This window comes from Amblyomma americanum, chromosome 6 (genome assembly GCF_052857255.1).
Source record: "Amblyomma americanum isolate KBUSLIRL-KWMA chromosome 6, ASM5285725v1, whole genome shotgun sequence".
Taxonomy (NCBI): Eukaryota; Metazoa; Arthropoda; class Arachnida; order Ixodida; family Ixodidae; genus Amblyomma; species Amblyomma americanum.
In genome coordinates, this window is record NC_135502.1 from 49603780 (window position 1) to 49621312 (window position 17533).

The 17533-nt window shown below is 45.5% G+C and overlaps 1 protein-coding gene across 1 annotated transcript; it reads left to right on the top strand.

Annotated features, from left to right (window-relative positions):
• Nucleotides 1–1253: 1253 nt before the first annotated feature.
• On the top strand, nt 1254–16752 carry LOC144095249 (uncharacterized). The gene is made up of 7 exons (XM_077629031.1): nt 1254–1296; nt 4507–4782; nt 7047–7240; nt 12393–12599; nt 13653–13768; nt 16320–16446; nt 16660–16752. Exons 1-7 carry the CDS (start codon nt 1254–1256, stop codon nt 16750–16752), a joined length of 1056 nt encoding a protein of 351 aa, XP_077485157.1.
• The last annotated feature ends 781 nt before the right edge of the window (nt 16753–17533 follow it).

Genomic DNA, 17533 nt, shown 5'->3' on the forward strand with positions numbered 1-17533 from the left:
AATGCTCACTAAATGTTACTCGTGTATAACGAACAGCCTTAAAAACGGAAATGTCTGCGTGAGCTCGGGGTCTCGAGATGAACGTGTTATCGAACACTATGTAGTTGCCGTGGTCTTTGACGAATTTCTTCGTGAAGGCACAGCAGATCGAGAGCAAGACTACCTCTGTTGCGAGTTGTTCATTCCCCATACGTTTTCAGTTTTTGCAGAATTTTTATGAAGACAGCAGTGCTCCAAGGGCTTCCAAGCCAGATTTTCACCCACTCTTCCGTCCACACTGCATACCTCAGACAACTATCAGGAGTGCACATTTCGATATAATGACCATACATCGTATACGAGTACTTGGGAACATAAGTGGAAAGACACGTTATATCTGTTATCGATGTGGGCTTTGAAGAATAAGGTGATGAGGATGTTTTCGACAGAGGAGAAAGGCACCCGCCGCGGTGGCTCAGTGGTTAGGGCGCTCGGCTACTGATCCGGAGTTCCCGGGCTCGAACCCGACCGTGGTGGCTGCGTTTTTATGGTGGCAAAACGCTAAGGCGCCCGTGTGCTGTGCGATGTCAGTGCACATTAAAGATCCCCAGGTGGTCGAAATTATTCCGGAGCCCACCACTACGGCACCTCTCTTTCTTTCTTCTTTCACTCCCTCCCTTATCCCTTCCCTTACGGCGCGGTTCAGGTGTCCAATGATATACGAGACAGATACTGCGCCATTTCCTTTCCCCCCCAAAACAATTAAAACCAACAGAGGAGAAAGGACAGCCACAATGAGGTCAGGAGCTATGATTCATATCTGCAGCTGTATCATCCAGGCATTCCTATGATTATTCGTAAATATTTAGTCAGTGTGTTCGCAGCGTTCTGAAAAGTGATTGCCAACCCTCTAGTCTGTTTTTAAAGCGGTTTTATGGCTGTTATTAACAGGCGTGCACTTTGGCATTCACGTCTTGTGGGAGTTTTGTCGGTTTGATCTGACGCAATTCGATTCCTCACTTCTCGATTTTTGTCCTTAAGTCTCGCCGTACGGGGAGACACCGGCACTCTCGGTGTAGCGTGCTCTGATCCACAAGTATACAGACCATAGCAGTTCCGGCCTGTGCGTGAAGAGAACCTAGTGCTATGCCTTGCAGGAGGTGCGCGCCGCCAGCAACAATTTAACAAACGGTTGAAACCGGCGAGAGACACCTAGGGGAAAGCGGGAACTCATGGAACAGCGGTTGGAGTGAGGAAGCCGAAAACATTCAATCATGAGCAGCCTCAGCATGTTGAAAGACAGCCAGAAGGAATGCAGTGAAATATCTTCTGCCCTGTTTCGTTCGGTCGGCATGAATGACGCGCGAACTTCAGTTCAGTAAAAAATTTGTCCGAGTACTCAACAATAAATATGCATAATTAACCTCGTTTAATCCTAAAAGCCAGAACCAGCCGATCAAATGGAATCTACTGACAACAAATGCTCCGTAACACTCTTCAACGATTATTGAAGGCTCTAGAAAAGTAAGGCATTGATATAGTTAAAAATCCCTTATCATCTATGCACAAATATTTCGCTGCATAGTCTCCCCTCTGTGTATATGCATCAAAATTCTTCTTGATGCTTAATTTCAAATACAAGTTCTATAGTACGTCATATTTTTTTTTCTTGCAAAATATTAAGACCATAATTTACACAAGTTTAAAAACCATTTTTTTGGTCTTGTTACTTGTGCTGAATGTACTGTCCGATGCGAATTACATTGCCTTTTTTTCTTGTTTTAGTTTTAAGGTTCTGTCACTTTTCATTCTACCTTTTGGTTGTCTCACTCAGCGGCTGTGTACATTTTAAGGGGGCCGTGGATGACCGGCTTTTCCCTCGGCCCCCTTTCACTTCTTTCTGGAAAATAAAATGTCCATGAATGATTGAATGAAATCTGAAAGACGCTCTGTCAACGTGTTTTAGACCACAAAATTTAATGCCTAGCTGCAAATCAGGTGGCGAGAAGCGCCATTCTTTTGTGTGTAACGCAGGTGGCAGGAGTGGGACGATAAACTAAAGACATGCCCCATTCCGTCGTTTCGTCTCATCACTAAAGGACAACGGCAGAGGTTTTTAGAATTCGACGAGCTTAAAGAGTTCTAATGTGAGAAACCTGCAGGTAAAGCATACGAACTCCTTTTGGGCTAGCATTTAAAATGGTGACGAAATCGCCAAATAAAATCAAAACGACCTTCAAACTTCTACGCAGCGAACAGCGCCAAGTGGGGGGGGTGGGGGGGGGGGGGCATGATGACGTAATCGATGGTGCCGGTAGATTTCAAACTCATAACCCTTGCTCTGAAGGAACAAAACCAACTCCACTGAAGGCAAAGTCCATCGCGAACGTTGCTTGGCAGCATCCAACGACCCACGGGACAGTCTGGTTGACGGGAGCGGAAATTTGAAATCTTATCGTCCGAGACGTCACACCGACCTTCTTCGCCTCACCTACTGCTCTGAGAGGCCTAAAATTTAATCGTTGATTACGTCATCGTTTTAAACTCTAGCGCAAAAAAAAAAAGTTTGCATTCTTTATCTAGAGCCTATATAGATTTGAATCCTTGACTATCGTGGAATTCTGAAGAAGTGTTGCTGTTGCCATTTAAGGAGCACTGAACATCTAAAGTCCATATAAAGTCCGGCTTTTTTTTTTCATCTAGAAGGGAGTTATTCAGGCCAGCGGATTCGTGTTCAAACAATTCGATTTGCAGGAAAGAGGTTAACAGCACAAACGATAAACATAGAGCCACAACTAACCAAAAAACCCGTACTGGAATACAAACAGCTTAAAGGGCCACTGAAAAGTTCTAGAATTCAAAGAAATTAAAAGAGCTGAATGTGTGAAGCATGCAGGCAAAGCATGCGAAATCTTTCTGCGCTAGCATTTGAAATGGTGACGTGATCGCCGAATAAAGCGGTGTCGGCGTTAAGGCTCCTCTGCAGTGCACAGCGATGAGCAGAGGCCCCATTAATGACGTCACATACGACAGCACCACGTTTTCATCGAAAAAACGGTTATTTCATTGCAGAAAACCAACACAATCGAAGGTAAAGCTCAGGAAGCGTTGTTTGGCGGCTCGGATGACGCACAGCATCACGCAGGCAACACATTTTAGAAACAAAGATGTCACTACAAGTTTTCTCGCATTTCTTTAGCGCAGTGAGACGAAGCCTGAACATTGTTGCGGTTTTAATCTGCGCTTACGTCACTATTTTAAATGGTAGTGAAAAAATCTGTTGCATGCTTTTCTTACAAGATTCATAGATTCGAATTTTGAATAACCTCTAATTGTAAAAAAAATACAGTTAAACTTCTTTTTCACTTCTCGCACTTAGCTCTAACTGATGACCTTTGCTGCGGTCTTTCATAAGCTAATTATTTCTGCTGATAGCGTGTCGTTCAAAATAACTCTTCTGTAGCAGACGTGTCGAATTAAGTTGCCTCGCGCTAAAGACAGCAGAGCTTATGAACTTTGTATTGATCACAACAGCCGGAATATATTAAAGTCACACTGTGCTCACTTAGTCCGTGCAAGTTCTAGAGGTGAAAGGCGCGAAAAATAAACGACACAATATAGCCGGCGCCACTACCTCCCACGATGTGTTTCTTTTATTGTGCCATGTCTTCCAGCCTCTTACGCTTTAGACCTCCTTTTCGAACACTGTATTTCACAAATATGCACTGACTTGACTTTTGAAGAGAGATCTTCCTGTGTCATGAATTATTGTGTAAAAAATTGAAAGCGAATAGCGCCAAATTTCAGAATGAAATCTCTGGAAAACGTGAAAACTTCGAACACCCTGACACTGAAGGCTGTGGCAGTTGTTTTTCTAACTTTTCTGCTTTAAAATCACGGAGGTGTTTGAAGCTACTGTGTAGCTGTTTTATAAAAAGAATAAAAGCATAAACTGCTCTTTCCTGTCACTGGAAGCAATCGATAACGTACGGAAGAGAAAAATCGTGCTGTAGTTGGCACAACATGAAAAAATCTCGAACAAATCGACTGGATTATTACTTCACGTTTAACATCATTTTATGCCAATAATGTGAATTAATAAAATACTGAATAGAGCAAGAAATTTCATCTTGTCACATGTTTCGAAGTACTAATCTTAAAGTTAGTCCACTGCCCTTATTACGTACGGACACTGTGCGTTGTCACATTTCTACGGCTGTAGCTTACTGGTGTGCACGATCAGGAGAAAACTCTAAATTAAACTGTCCTACTCCTCTCGGCTTTCGGCTACCATCTTGCTTTGTGCGCTCTTCACTTCAACAACTTACATCAAGAAAAGACCGGTGCATCGCATTATGCATCGCTCCTAGCTCAGTGCAACTTTGCGGAACGCCACATGAGAACTGAAGTTGCTAACAGCAGTTTTCCGTTTCTTGATATTATGGCATAATTAGACCAAAATTACTTCAATATACACCGCCACAGCCAAAATGTACGAATGAAGTGCTCGCTTCCGCTATGTTACAGGCGATGAAGTTGAGAACGCCGACAGCGGAGGCAGCGGGCCTACCGGGGGTGGTAGAAGCCAGTACGTGGTACCGAGAACCACAACCAGAATAACCGGCAGCACAGGGACCACCGACCCACTCGCCCCCACCGTCGTGCCTGTGACCCCGCTGCCTGCGCCCTCTCCGCCGACACCTGCGTCCTCTCCGCCGACACCTGCGTCCTCTCCGCCGACACCTGTGCCCTCTCCACCAACACCTGTGCCCTCTCCGCCGACACCTGCGCCTACCCTTCCACGTAAGCAAGCAAGAGGCCTCTTTCCTTTCTACCGCAACCACTTCTGTGAGGATCTTCAGAGTCCAGTTTGGATTAATGTATAAGCAAGCAGCACTGCCTTCGCATCAATGCATATTGACGATATGGAGTAACTTAGGTCTGTGCACTCCCACTGATGCCAATATCCATAGGCTCACTCGTTATCACGGTTATCGCTGTTATATCGCTTTTATCACTGTTATATAACGTGGCCTTTCATGCGTTTCGCAGAGAGAATTAGAGGAATCGTTAAGCCTAAATACATTTTTGCCTACTTGCAAATTGCGCTTGTTAAGCGTTCTTTCATTCCTGTTCAGCCTGTGCGACCTCTCTTAATACTTCAGCGCTGATAGGCGAAACATGTCAATGTCCAGAGTTTCCACACTGACGGAGGGAACAAGCGCGTTGAATGCAGTCTGCAGGGCTACTTTGAGCCCTCTTCCTTCACAGAGAGCGCCTCTCTCTTAAGCCCAGCTTAATCAAGCACAGGAGATGCACATCGTCGGAATTGAGAGGCCTACCCTCACAACAATCCATTTTGAGAGCACAGAAGAGCTCCTTTTGGTGAAACCGTACTATGCATCCTCACGTTAGACGCCATTTAGCCTTGAAGAATTTCCTCACACAGCTTCGGATGCAAATGGACAGGCCGTTGACACCGCTGCTCTGTTATTAATGTGTGAGCATTACAGGGGACAAGTCGCTGAGAAAGTGAAGCCCTAGGTGAAGCCCTGCCCATTGGATTCTTATCAAGCTGCCCACCGAAGCAGGGGGCAGTTAATTTAATGGTCGATCACGAGAGGTCGCCCGCGAAGAGCAACCTGGTTCACACAAGCCCCACCGATGGCAGCACTGCCTTCGCTGGGCAGTGGCGCATCGCTTAAGCACTGAACCACTGCGCCAGGAAATTGTGTGAGGATTTCCAGCGATCTACGAGTGTAAACTAGAGAATGACAGACCTCGTGGCGTTAAAAAAAAGATAACGATAACGAAGAGGTCAAAACTGAAAAGTAAAAAATTAAAAATAAATCAGTCTATTGTCAATGAGCGTTGTACTTAACGGCGACCACTCACGCATTTTTCTCGTGTCGTCCAAGGGAGCGCGTTTTAGTTTTTTTTCGTTGTTAGAGAGCATGACATTCAAAAGTTATGAAGTTTCGTAGCGCTCACGTCTAATAATGTATAAAGAAAGGTAAAACAATACCATGATTTATAATTTTCTTCTACAGCGCTAACTTTACTAGCATAGTTATTCCGTTTTCACGTCGTCTGCACGCGATTCCCAACCATCAGGACCCGCTCGCATTGGGCTGCGTGCAGCGAGGAGGCTGGAGAAGTAGAGAAAGAGAAAAGGCGCAGCCGGTCACCGGCATTGTGTCGCGCACTGTGGTCCGTGACATCATGTAGTGGCGTGCGCGCGCCCGAGTTTCGGTGAAGATGTGCGCACCGGCGCCAAAATGTAGTCTCGCTGAAGCCGACGACTCGTTCGGAGAAACCCACGAAGGGGGCACCACTTGAGGTGGAAAACGTTTTGGGTAAAATTGGCGCGTCGTTCGAGGAAGCGGTTATGTGCGCTGTAATAAATTTTGCCCATGGAATGGCTACCGTTACACATCTCTACATCGCGTGGAATATCAGTGAGGCTCAGTTGCGGTTCCTTATATCCCTTTATCGGATAATTTTCTTCGTAGAAATGGATGTAACAAGTACATAGTCTTGTATAGGAGCTTGCAAAGAGAACATTTATTCCTTTGTTGTATTCGTTATCACGTTTTAAAAATAATCGTTATATCGAAGTTCCATCGTAATCGTCGTACTATGCAGGAACTAAAGGTACATACCGCAGTATTCACAGCTTCGTCTGAACCACTGTTTTTGTGTAATACTCACACACTACTAGCAGGCTACTAATGTAGGATGTCTCATAATTAGCACCCTTCTCTAAGTCGTTTTTGTTTTCTCAGAAAAACAGGACCATATTGTTCTTGTCCTGGAATGCAAACGTCGACTAACCGGTAATGACATAACGTCAACCACGCACAAGCTGTGATGTGTTTTAAACAGGGAACAAAGGCTGCAAGCTGCGAAGTGTTAGCTCCTGTCACTAGAACGGTTGTTAAGGTCCATGTTGATATCATAAGCCGGCACAAGCTAAAAGTATCGCCACAATGGCCACGGGTTCCTCTACAGTGTAGCCGTACTTGAAAGTGTGCGCCCTGGACAACTGCGACCGTGATTCTGTGCAGCTGCGCCAAGCACAACACGTACGATGCGGACACATCCACCTCGCATAGTGATCTGCGTCGTCGGCGAGAGCTTCGTTGACCCGAAGGTGTTCGGCGGTGGCTGGTGCGACTACGCAATCTACCCTGATCTCGTGAAATCCGGCACAGACTTCATCCCGCTGTACGGACGGGCCTCCTGGGAGGCGTTCAAAAACGTAAGACCCCGCCCTCACCAACAACCGCGTGTATCGAACTTACAGACGCGTAATTTAATCTAATGGCGAATTCCATTGGTGATCCGAAGCGCGGCGCTCGAATCGCAAAAGAGCACCCCAAACCGCCTCGGAGCACAGCGACCGTTGTCGACCAGCGGAACATGTAGAGCGCGCAGCGGAAGTACTGGTTCCGGAAGTTGAGGTCTGGCAATTCTTGCGCCAAAATACACATAAGCAGACGTCGACAGGCAGGCGCTTCTTTCGCGATGGAACCTATTAGTCGCTTTGTTCATGTTACGCCTGAGGTGCACCGCATCTTTGTGAACCTCGTAGGCAATGAGGAGCACAGTTATGCTCTAGGTAAGTTCATAAATGAATATATATCACATGTCTGCAGAGCGCTTACGGGACAATTTCCAACGAGGAAATTGCCCTTCGCAGGGGCTTCTGCGAAAAGTTCATCGAAAAATGCTTCGAAGAGGTACTTTTCGTTGCCGCTGCTGCTGTCCGAGTGCGCGGACCCAGATTCCGACGAGCTGTCGTCAGACAATGCGAGGGCTATTGCCATTCCATACGATGCCGTAATTGAAAGTTGTAACCGCTATGATGCGGGTGACGAAGACGACATACGCGCGCAAAACACGCGCGCGCGAAACAACGCTCAGTGTCTCCCGCTGACAGTCCTGCACACGCTAAAAATAACCACAAATCACAAGTGTGTTTCGGAGGTGACGACATCGCCGACTACAAGTTCCGGTGAGATCCGTCGCTGGTCGGCGGATCAACCTAGTGCGCTCCGTACGGAACGGAGTTGCTCCAAACGACCAGCGGAACTCGCGCGGGCGGTCCAGGTCGACCAGTGGAGCTCGAATTCGTCGTCGCGGAGCAAGAAAAGCTGCTCCAGCGCGACCAGTGGAAATCGCCATAACGTTCTTTGTTCAGGTGTTCTTCGCAGAAGTTTAGAGCACTGCTTTAATACTAGAATAAGAACGCTAACGTGAACGAAAAGCCTGCGGTGACCGTCCGTGGGTGAACAACTGCCGAGATATCAAAATTTACACTTACCGTACTTAGGCATCAAGCGGGATTGGAACTCACAGCGGCGCGAACAGATCAGAATCGCTGGCCGCCACATCGGACTATTCGGCCATCCACGCTACCTTTGATACCTCGTGTTTTACTGCCAGCCTATCGTGGTCTGCTTTGGATATCGTCGTCCGTATCGACTTTCATCTATGTCTTTCGCGCTTTACATCGCCAATTGTTGTCTTCATTAACATTCATCCGCTTCCAAACGAAAACGGACGAGGACACTTGGAACTACGAAGAAATGGGCAAGCAAGCGCCATCTGACGGGGATGGATCAAGGCACACGGAACAGCGGCAGATTTGGAACACCGCAGAGGGGCAACAAATAATTTCAAATGTAATTGGCGTGGATGAATTCACATCATCTACACAAAGAGCTCACGAAAACTGAGCCCATATGCTAACGCATTCTGTGCGCATAAATCGAACTGATCACTCATGAATTTCTTTATTTTCGTTTGTTTCTGCATGCGCACTGACGACCTTGCCAGAGAGATTGCTTGCAGCGGTGTCTGATAGGATGGATAATTACCTAAGAGGAAGTGTGCGACCTGGTCCTCCCTGAAAAACACATAACACAGTGTCTACTTCTTCACTACTCTGTTATATTTCTAAACACTACATAAACTGGCAGGCTGTGGCCGGCTAAAATCACACATTTCATTTAATGTCACGCCTTTGTGGCTAGTATCCCAGCTGTAAGACTCAGTTTTCTGCATTCAATATTCCCACAGACGTTACCTGCGCAACGTTTAGAGGAAATAGTGCTCTGAGCTCGCAAGTAAGGTTAATATAGAAAGACAAATAGGTTTAATGACTCATTTTTCCAACGCCTGAAGGGACCAATTATACGACAAGAAAGGATAAACGACCACACTTACTACCTCTCTTCTCAGTTGCTTTTTTCTAGGTATTATTATCATCCGGTCTCTGTAGTTCATTGCTTGAACAACCTGCCAGCAGTAGCCTATAAGAGAAAGAGTACAGTATCTATCAGGCAGGTGGAGCCCTTAATGCAGTGACACTGGTGATAAGGGGCTAACAACGATCCGCGCGATGGCGATCTACTTCTGAGAAGCACAAACTGCCTACGCATAGAAGGCTTTAAGGAGTTTGATACCCCTGTCACACGACATTACTCGAAGGCCTTTCCAGCCAAGGCACCTTTTTTCACCAAAGGAGCGAACGCTTAAAGGAGCAGCGACGCAGCTACACGGTGCAGCCCAAAGGTGAAATATTCGTTCAGGCATATCGCCCGCTGCTGTGCTCGATGCGGCTGAAATGAGTGTTTTAGAATTAAAGTCGGCTATTCTGTTCATTCGTTGATCTCATACAATTTTTTTTATTCTGATTGCTTCCTTAAAATTACTGCAACAGGTACTCATATCAGCAGCAACAGGTTTTATGTATTGCTTTGGCCACCAGGGGCACTCGGTGTTGCTGCAACACTTTCACTGTCTTGAAATCTGGGCATAAAATATAAACACCCGTACAAAAAACAAAGCCAGGCACACGTTTCCTATTTTTAGAGAATGTTTTCAAGCATTGTTGGCTGTATAAATTTTTTTATTGCTTTTACTTTCTGACGTTGGATGGCACTGCGATCGCATGTTCTCGAAGGCCGCGCCTTTGGGCTCCAAAGGTCTCGGCCGGGCGCCTTCGCCCCCAAGGCCCATAGCTGCAAAGGCGCAACATTTATACCGTGCAGCTGCACTCCTTACGCTTTTGGATGTAAGGACCTGATTTTCAAAGGCCTTTGTGGTGTCCGTGTGACAGGGGTATGAGTTGGTTCGCACGACCGCCTCTGCACAGACGTAGTTGGTTTCCCTTGTAAGCAGAACATGGTAGCACATTACAAATCGAGCCAAGCCAAAGCTCCCTAACAGCTGCAGCCACTTTCGCCGTTCTCTTCATGTAGCCATTTTCCGTTGGTGGAGGCGGAATCAGTTAGCCTCTTCTTACGAGCAGTGGTATGTAGTCGGCAACGGGTGGAAGGAAAGTAATAGTTTGACTTGCCAGCTTATCCAAAAAAAAAAGAAGCAGCGGTCCTCATAGAAAAGTAAGCAAGCTAAGGATAAGATAATAAGCATGGTAGCACGAACTGTGATGGTTCGTTTTTGCAGAAGGAGCAGTTTACGGTGTCTATGGATTTTTTTTTTAAGGCGCAAGGGTATCTGTGGCCAAAGAGCGCCATGACTCAAGGTATTTTCAACTTCTCAGGGTAAAGTAAAAGACCCATTTCCCAAGCACTTCACCCTACATAAGCTGAGCAGCAGGCCAGGGGAAAGCTTGTACCCATAGTATCACCGTTGGGTACCCGGCGGCACGGGGGATCGAACCCCGAATCGCCCCATGCTAGGCACATGCTCAACCACTTGGCCACCACTGCGGTGCGATGATGGTACTGTGCCGAGCATGGTGTTAAAATAGGTGGCGCAGAACGAAGGCCAGCCAGAAAGGAAGATGAAAGAAAGATGTTTTCCTCGCAGCCTTGATGCTACAGTTCTAATAAATCACAAGATAAAGGTTTGTCTCATGCAACAACTCTGATATCTGTCTCTCTTCGCTTGCGTCCATATATATAGGAGGAGAAATGTCCTGATTGTCAGTTCCTCGACGAGTTTGAATTGCAGCCTATGCAGCTCTGTGTCTTGGCTTTTGGTTTCGTTGCAGGAGGGTCAATTTTGAAAGCGGCCTTCAATATCTGCTAAAAAACTTCTGAAAATCTTTTTTCTTGCGCATTAAAATTTCACTTTTTTTGATAGCTCGAACGCAAGCGTATAAAACTTTTTATATCTCGCTTAGGAATTCCCAGTGCGGTATTTCTATTGTGCATATTGAGCTTTTTTTTTTGTACGGTATGCCAATGAAATATAAGGCCAGTAAAAATGGATATGAATGAAGGACGACAAAATTAAAGAGGGAGAGTTGAATTATAAGGAGAGGCTAGAAAAACAACAGGTGCACATGCAATCTAATGCTATGCACATAAATGCTCAAATAAAAAAGTAGGCATTGTCTGCAAGCCCCCAGCAAAAGTTAAAGTCACTGTCCAAGCGCAACCCAACCATTCGAAGAACCCGAACAGCAACGCTTATGTATCAGGGCACGGCGTCAATACTTGTTGTCTGATGTTTTTGAAAACGGCGCTTGATAAGAGGCGTAGAGATTTCACACGACTTGAAATTACTGTGTAGACGACGGTTCCTTCTTCCCGCTTCAGATGCTCTAAATATTTCGAGCATTTCGTGGCATAATATTAAAAGGGCCTCAATCTAAGTTCTGCTACTAACATTTGAACAATTCCTTATTAACTCCAGTTCCTGGATTAGAACAATTCCTTCTTAGCGTGCCGTACACACCACGAGAGCTTACACTTTGTAGGTGTATTTCTGCTATAAATTCGGCTTTAAGCCGGTGCTGTTATTAGAGTAGTAAAACCAAAGCTGCTGACGCAGATTTGTCACATCACATCGTACTATCACCAGCCGTTTTTTTTTAACACTCGTTCTGACGGATGAGTCGCTTTATGAACACTTTTGTTCGTGAACCGATATATCAAAATGGTTGAGGCAGGAATGTTCGGGGTGCGTGACAAGTGTTCTACTGCAGCGGCTGAAAATCACAGCTCAAAGCAAAAAAAATCGCAGGGAAAGTTAAGCTCTGCCTTAAGTTTAATTCGTATATATCCAGAAGATCATTCTCTGCATTCGTAGATCTCCGGGAGTCCTGGCAGTTTGCTCTATCCAGTGCGCAGGTTGGGATGACGTCGCAAAGTCGCAAGACCTAGGTTGCCCCTCTGTCTCCTGGGTTGCCCTCTAGGCACCACCTGCCAGAGTCGTGTACGTGATTTTTCACTCACAACGCCGACGCCGACACCTGATTTTCTGGTGAACGGGGCCTTTAACGCTGCCGTGTTAAAACCAGGAGAATGCTGCTCTGTTTACTTAGTCATCGTGTTTCACTTTGAGGTGGCATACGCAAGAAATGCACCCGCTAACTCAGCTTCCGCCTAATTAGAGTTTATTGTAAAACTGCGACACGCCCGCGTTTTTGTATGCAGGCAACCGTGACGTACCCGCAAGTAGGGGCCGGTGTGAGCTTCTCTATGCTCAATGCCAAGGACCGTAACAGCACTGTGGCCGACATGCCAAATTTACTACCCCAGCTGGAAAACCTTGTGCGAACGACGAAAGTATCGGCCATGGGGGTGCTCGACTTCACTCGCTTCGATGGCGCTAATACGAAAGACTTGGGACCCATGTTCCAGGTGAGCCGTTCTACTGTATTTTCGCTAACCCGTGAAGGTCGAATTTCGATGCAGGCGAAATTCCAGAGGCCCGTGTATTGTGCGAAGTCAGTGTGCGTTAAAGAACCCCAGGTGGTCAAAATATCCGGCGCCCTTCACTACGCCGTCACTCGCAGCCTGAGTCGCTTTGGGACGTCAAACCCCAATAAACCAGCAGTCAGAATCCACGTGAAGGCTATCCCTTCAAGCTTTACCTAACGAAAGCTACATTCAAAGAAGTCTGAGCAACAAAACATGACAAAGCAAGCCTTTTGATTCAGCACGTGTAGTGCCTTTTGAGCAGTCAGAATCAACGTGATGGCTATCTGTTCTGGCTTAACCTGTCGAAAGCTACTTTAAAAGAAGCCTGAGAAAAAAAAGTTCACAAAGCTGGCCTTTTGGTTTCATTTTAGTCCTTTTGAACTTTAGTTACTGTAATTTTATCGGAAAGAAAATGAGCTTCACAAAAAGAAATAATTATTGATGGTCTAAATCGGCCGACGTAATACCAAGCATTTTCGTATAGTTATCGTAAAAATGCAGGTGGGTGAGCGTTCAGGACATGCATTTTAACAGCCTACCGATAGCGAAAGATCAGCGTCTGTCAGCGGAATTGTTTTTCTTTTCATCTTCTTAGTTCTAGCTGCAGTGACAGAAAACAATGCCTTGTTCAAAATTTTTTTCAAAATTTTGTTCAAAATTTTTGAAAATTTTTTGGTTTCTGTTTTTCAATCATAATTTCGGCGGGGCGATGTATTAGGCCTGTGGTTTGTACTATAGGTAGGAGAGAATTGCTGATGCTCATTGTAATGTCTTGCTCTTTTCTGCTACGAATTCGCTCCTCGAAACCATTTGTAATAGAAAGGCAAAGTAGCTTCAGTCGCAACAGTTATATATTGTAATTTGAGTTTTGTTCCTCGATTTTTGCAGAGTGCTAGGGCAGATTTGTCGAAAAATTTGAGTATATCTATTGGACTGCACTAGCGTGGATCGATTCTAACTGTGCCGGCGCGGCTGATGTTTCGTAATTCGCAGGTGCTGAACGCAGCGGTGAACAAACAGAATCACACCGAGCCCGTGGTTTTTATTGGCGTACTGTTGCACACTATAGACGCAATCACTGACTTTGTTTCTGAAGTGGGATATGTGCGGTAAGCAGTTTTACTATGGCGGCACTAGCACTAGAACGCATTTGCTTGTTTGGTTTACGATTTCTTTTCTTAATTTATTTTTCTCTTTTTTTTGTCTTCTAGTGAGCTGGTTCGTGAATCATAGGTATGGCTGTGTTATGCGAGCATGTTCGTGTGTGTGTACGCGTAAGCTTTTTTTTTAATAACTCCTTCGTCAGCGCTGCGTTTCTATGCCCCCTTCGCCTTGGTTCTACCTCCTCGCGGTTTCTTCAGTATGAACCAACTCAATCCAGCCCAGCTTCCCATCGTTGGGAGCGACTGTAATAAACGTCTCACTAAATGCATCTAAGCGTGGTCTTTTCAATGTTTCATACGTTCTAACCCTAAATGGATGAAAATTGAACTCCTTCCTTTTGTGGCAAAAGAGAATTGAAGGAAGGCTCTACACCGCCTCTCTCTCTGTTCAACTTTAATTACTAGGGTCAGCGTTTGACGACTGCGGTCTGCATTGCATTTAAGTATCGTTGTGAGTGCGCTTGTAGCCATTGAAGTCGACACCCAACGGGGCCGCGTGGCGATAGTCTACCATTGCTCTGGGGTCTTGGTATGGTTTCGCAGCAAGCCCGATGTCGAAGCACCGACAACCCCACCGCAGTGTTCTCTAAGTTTGTAAACGCCACACTGTGTCACTTGCCAGAAACCAAATGTTCAACAAATATCTTACACGCCACTATTACAAGTCTATATAACTGCGTTAATGATCGGTGTGTACCATCTGGCATGATGCTATCTTCATATGTATCGGTTTAGGAACTGTGACGACCAAGTTCTTCTTAACGTTCATCAATTAATGGCCACTGGATTTTAAATCTTTAAATGCCGGTGAAACTTCCACAGAGCATGCAGTTTCATTGCAGTTTCGGAAAAAATCGCGAAACACTTTTCTCTCGTCAGATCTATCCACTCTTAGTGCAAGATAACTGAATGTTAAACGCAGTAATACTGAACTATATAAAATTAACATGTTGCGAAAAACGATTTTAAGTCACAAAAAGGTACATTTTCGTTGTGTCCAGAAGATATAAGCAGAATTGCTGCAAACACTATGCCATCATACTCGATTAAAGGGCAGTGTTTTCTTTTGACGACAACTTAAAGGTCTTGTTATTTACGGCTCCTCAACGGGCAACCACCACCCATATTCAAATTCGATGCCCAACGCGCTATGGCCGAAGTGTGCCTCGGTAGGTGCAATCAAGCTCAAATTAAAGTAGTAGCAAAAGCTTGAGAAGGGTGTGTTGCTGGGCTAGCTGGCTGGGCTCTGTCATCATTGATTGTGCAGCGCTGGCAGACTATGTACACGGACGAGGAGGACACTCAACTGCATGAGCTATAAGCTCCATTTTTGAAAGCGATCAGTCGGCACCTTTTGTCCTGCGACTCAAATACTAATAAGTGATGCGCAGGCGCTTGTTGCGATGCAAAAAACTGAAAAGGAAACCACCGAAACGCAGCCGTATGTTTTTTTTTCACAGCTACAAAACCAGAAAACCAACGAATCAAAGAGCCTCCTCGGAGAAGGTTCATTATTTCTTTCTTAGATTAAAGGAGACCATTTTTTGTTGGAAGAAACATCGCGTACAATTGCTTCATTTTCTCTTGCAACCCGTCACTGTTTCTTGCGCACTATATCCTCGCTATACCATCATCACTGGAGGCATTTTGAAATACCAGGCTCCCCCTATGTTTTACAGTGGCGCTGCCGTCGACAGCGCTGCTACTGGCAAAAATATGGCAGCTGATTCATGTGAGACATTCCAGTAGCCTTCCTAATGAACAGCTTTTCAAACCAACCTACCACTTTAAAATGTAGCTTTAAGGAAACCTACTCATCTCAGTTAATATCCCGATCATTGCTGCCTTGGAGGCGAGCAATCCTCAACGCGCTTTTAACAGCACAGTTTGCAGAAGCAGTCGACCACGGGAAAGCAACCGTGCCACATCGCAATATGGGGGTTTAAACTGTCCTGTAGTGTTTCTAACCTGCACAGCCGGGTATCCGTTTATTTGGGCAAGCAGTTGTCGATTTCCGGCAAAAGAATATTTTCATCAAGAGTAACTAAACATTCGCTTAAAGTTATTTATCTAAGTCGATATTTAGTGTCATTCACAGCAGCACCTTACTGATTTATGTGCACCTGACTTCTAACATGCGTTTTAGCCTTATTTTCTTGATACTGCAATTTACTGTTCCAAAAATTAAATATAAATTGGTCACTGGTGGTAATAGATAGGTCTTTTTCTGCTGATGACTCTCAGACTTCTAGCTACATTCATGGTACTATTAGCGATCTAAATTAACTATTTACTTCCTGTCCCTTTTCAGCAGCTATATTTAAGAACAGTTTCAGTGGAGCTAGTACGCATCAAAATTTCGATCTATCTTCATTATATGGGACCTTTCTTCATTCAGCATTCCTTGGCCACCTACCATTTCAACCTTTCTTGCACGTGCTCTTGTCGAGATAGTCTGTTTTCTTAAATATATGGTCTTTGTTTTTTTTCTTTCCAGATCCATTAGCACGATAATTATCCAGACCCACATACACGCTCTTCTGAGCCATCCGTTGCTCGGTCCTGCTGGGTGTCGCTCCTTCCCAGTGTCTGTAAAGACTCCTGCCGTGCTGCTTCCTTCCTTCGTGAGTCGTTCGCCACGCACGTTCTACGCACGAGGTGCAGAAAAGTTGCATGATACGAAAATCAATTTTTCCGCTTAAACCACCAATTATCGTATCCTATGGTACCGAAGTGCCGTAGGTCTATCCCGCGGACGCTGCTTAGGTTGCTTTTGTGCTGATGAACTTCGAAAGTCACGGCCACTCTTCTCATTTTCCTGTATATTCTGAGTGTAGCTTCTCGAATTCGGAAGCCTATTCGGATGCTGCGCCTGCAATAAGCAGCCTGCTGAAATACTCCGTCGCTACATGGTTGAAGGGCTTGCTTGATATGCACCGTATACTAGCGAAGGCTAGACCACGCAGGACGTGCTTATGCCTGTCGAGACTCACAGCTGCGTCAACTGGCATCACGTAAGGCGAGCAGTCGTGCTAAAAGAGTTGGTTGTCCGAGGATGATCGCGGACGGGCGTCTCACTCCTTTGGTCGGATGAGCGAATTGACGGAGTGACCCCCTTCTACTAAAATTAAAAGCAAACTATTGCCTATAAGTCACAAATGTAAACAAACAAGAGAAATCAATAACTTTCAGTCGAGTGTTACTGGCAACACCTTATCACAATTGCTCATCGTGCGCCGAGGCAATCCAACTTCTCAGCTCGTCGCGAGTGTCTCTTCTGAAGGCGACGCTGACTTGGTAACCGGTGTGTCATGCATGGTCGCGATTGCCGATTTCCGGGCCACTAGATGGCGCCCGGATTCCATTCGGTCGAAACTCGCACGATCTGTACAACTTTGTCCCCGACAGTATTTCGGTTCCGAGCACTTTTCATGTACAATTCTTAAGTAGCGATCGTAAACTTCTCGACAGACCGGAATGACTAAATCGAAACCCTCAGCGACGCCTCTAGTTCCTTCTATGTAAACAGATCAATCAGCTGCTGTCTGTATCCTACTGAAACGTTCCATACGAATCGTTCGTATGAAATTATGGGAATGTGGAGTCGACATGATGTGGAAAGATATACAGACATCCATACGTTTTTTGTATGGAGCCCATAAGCTTTCCATACAACTTTAATAAGCTGTGCATGGCGTCAATTGGAGTCCA

Bases quoted from the DNA above. Each gene is read 5' to 3' on its own strand.
- LOC144095249 (XM_077629031.1), top strand. From the start codon at position 1,254: ATGAGCAGCCTCAGCATGTTGAAAGACAGCCAGAAGGAATGCA. The intron at 1,297-4,506 runs GTGAAATATCTT...GCTATGTTACAG, and splicing joins AGACAGCCAGAAGGAATGCA to GCGATGAAGTTGAGAACGCC. The intron at 4,783-7,046 runs GTAAGCAAGCAA...GATTCTGTGCAG, and splicing joins ACCTGCGCCTACCCTTCCAC to CTGCGCCAAGCACAACACGT.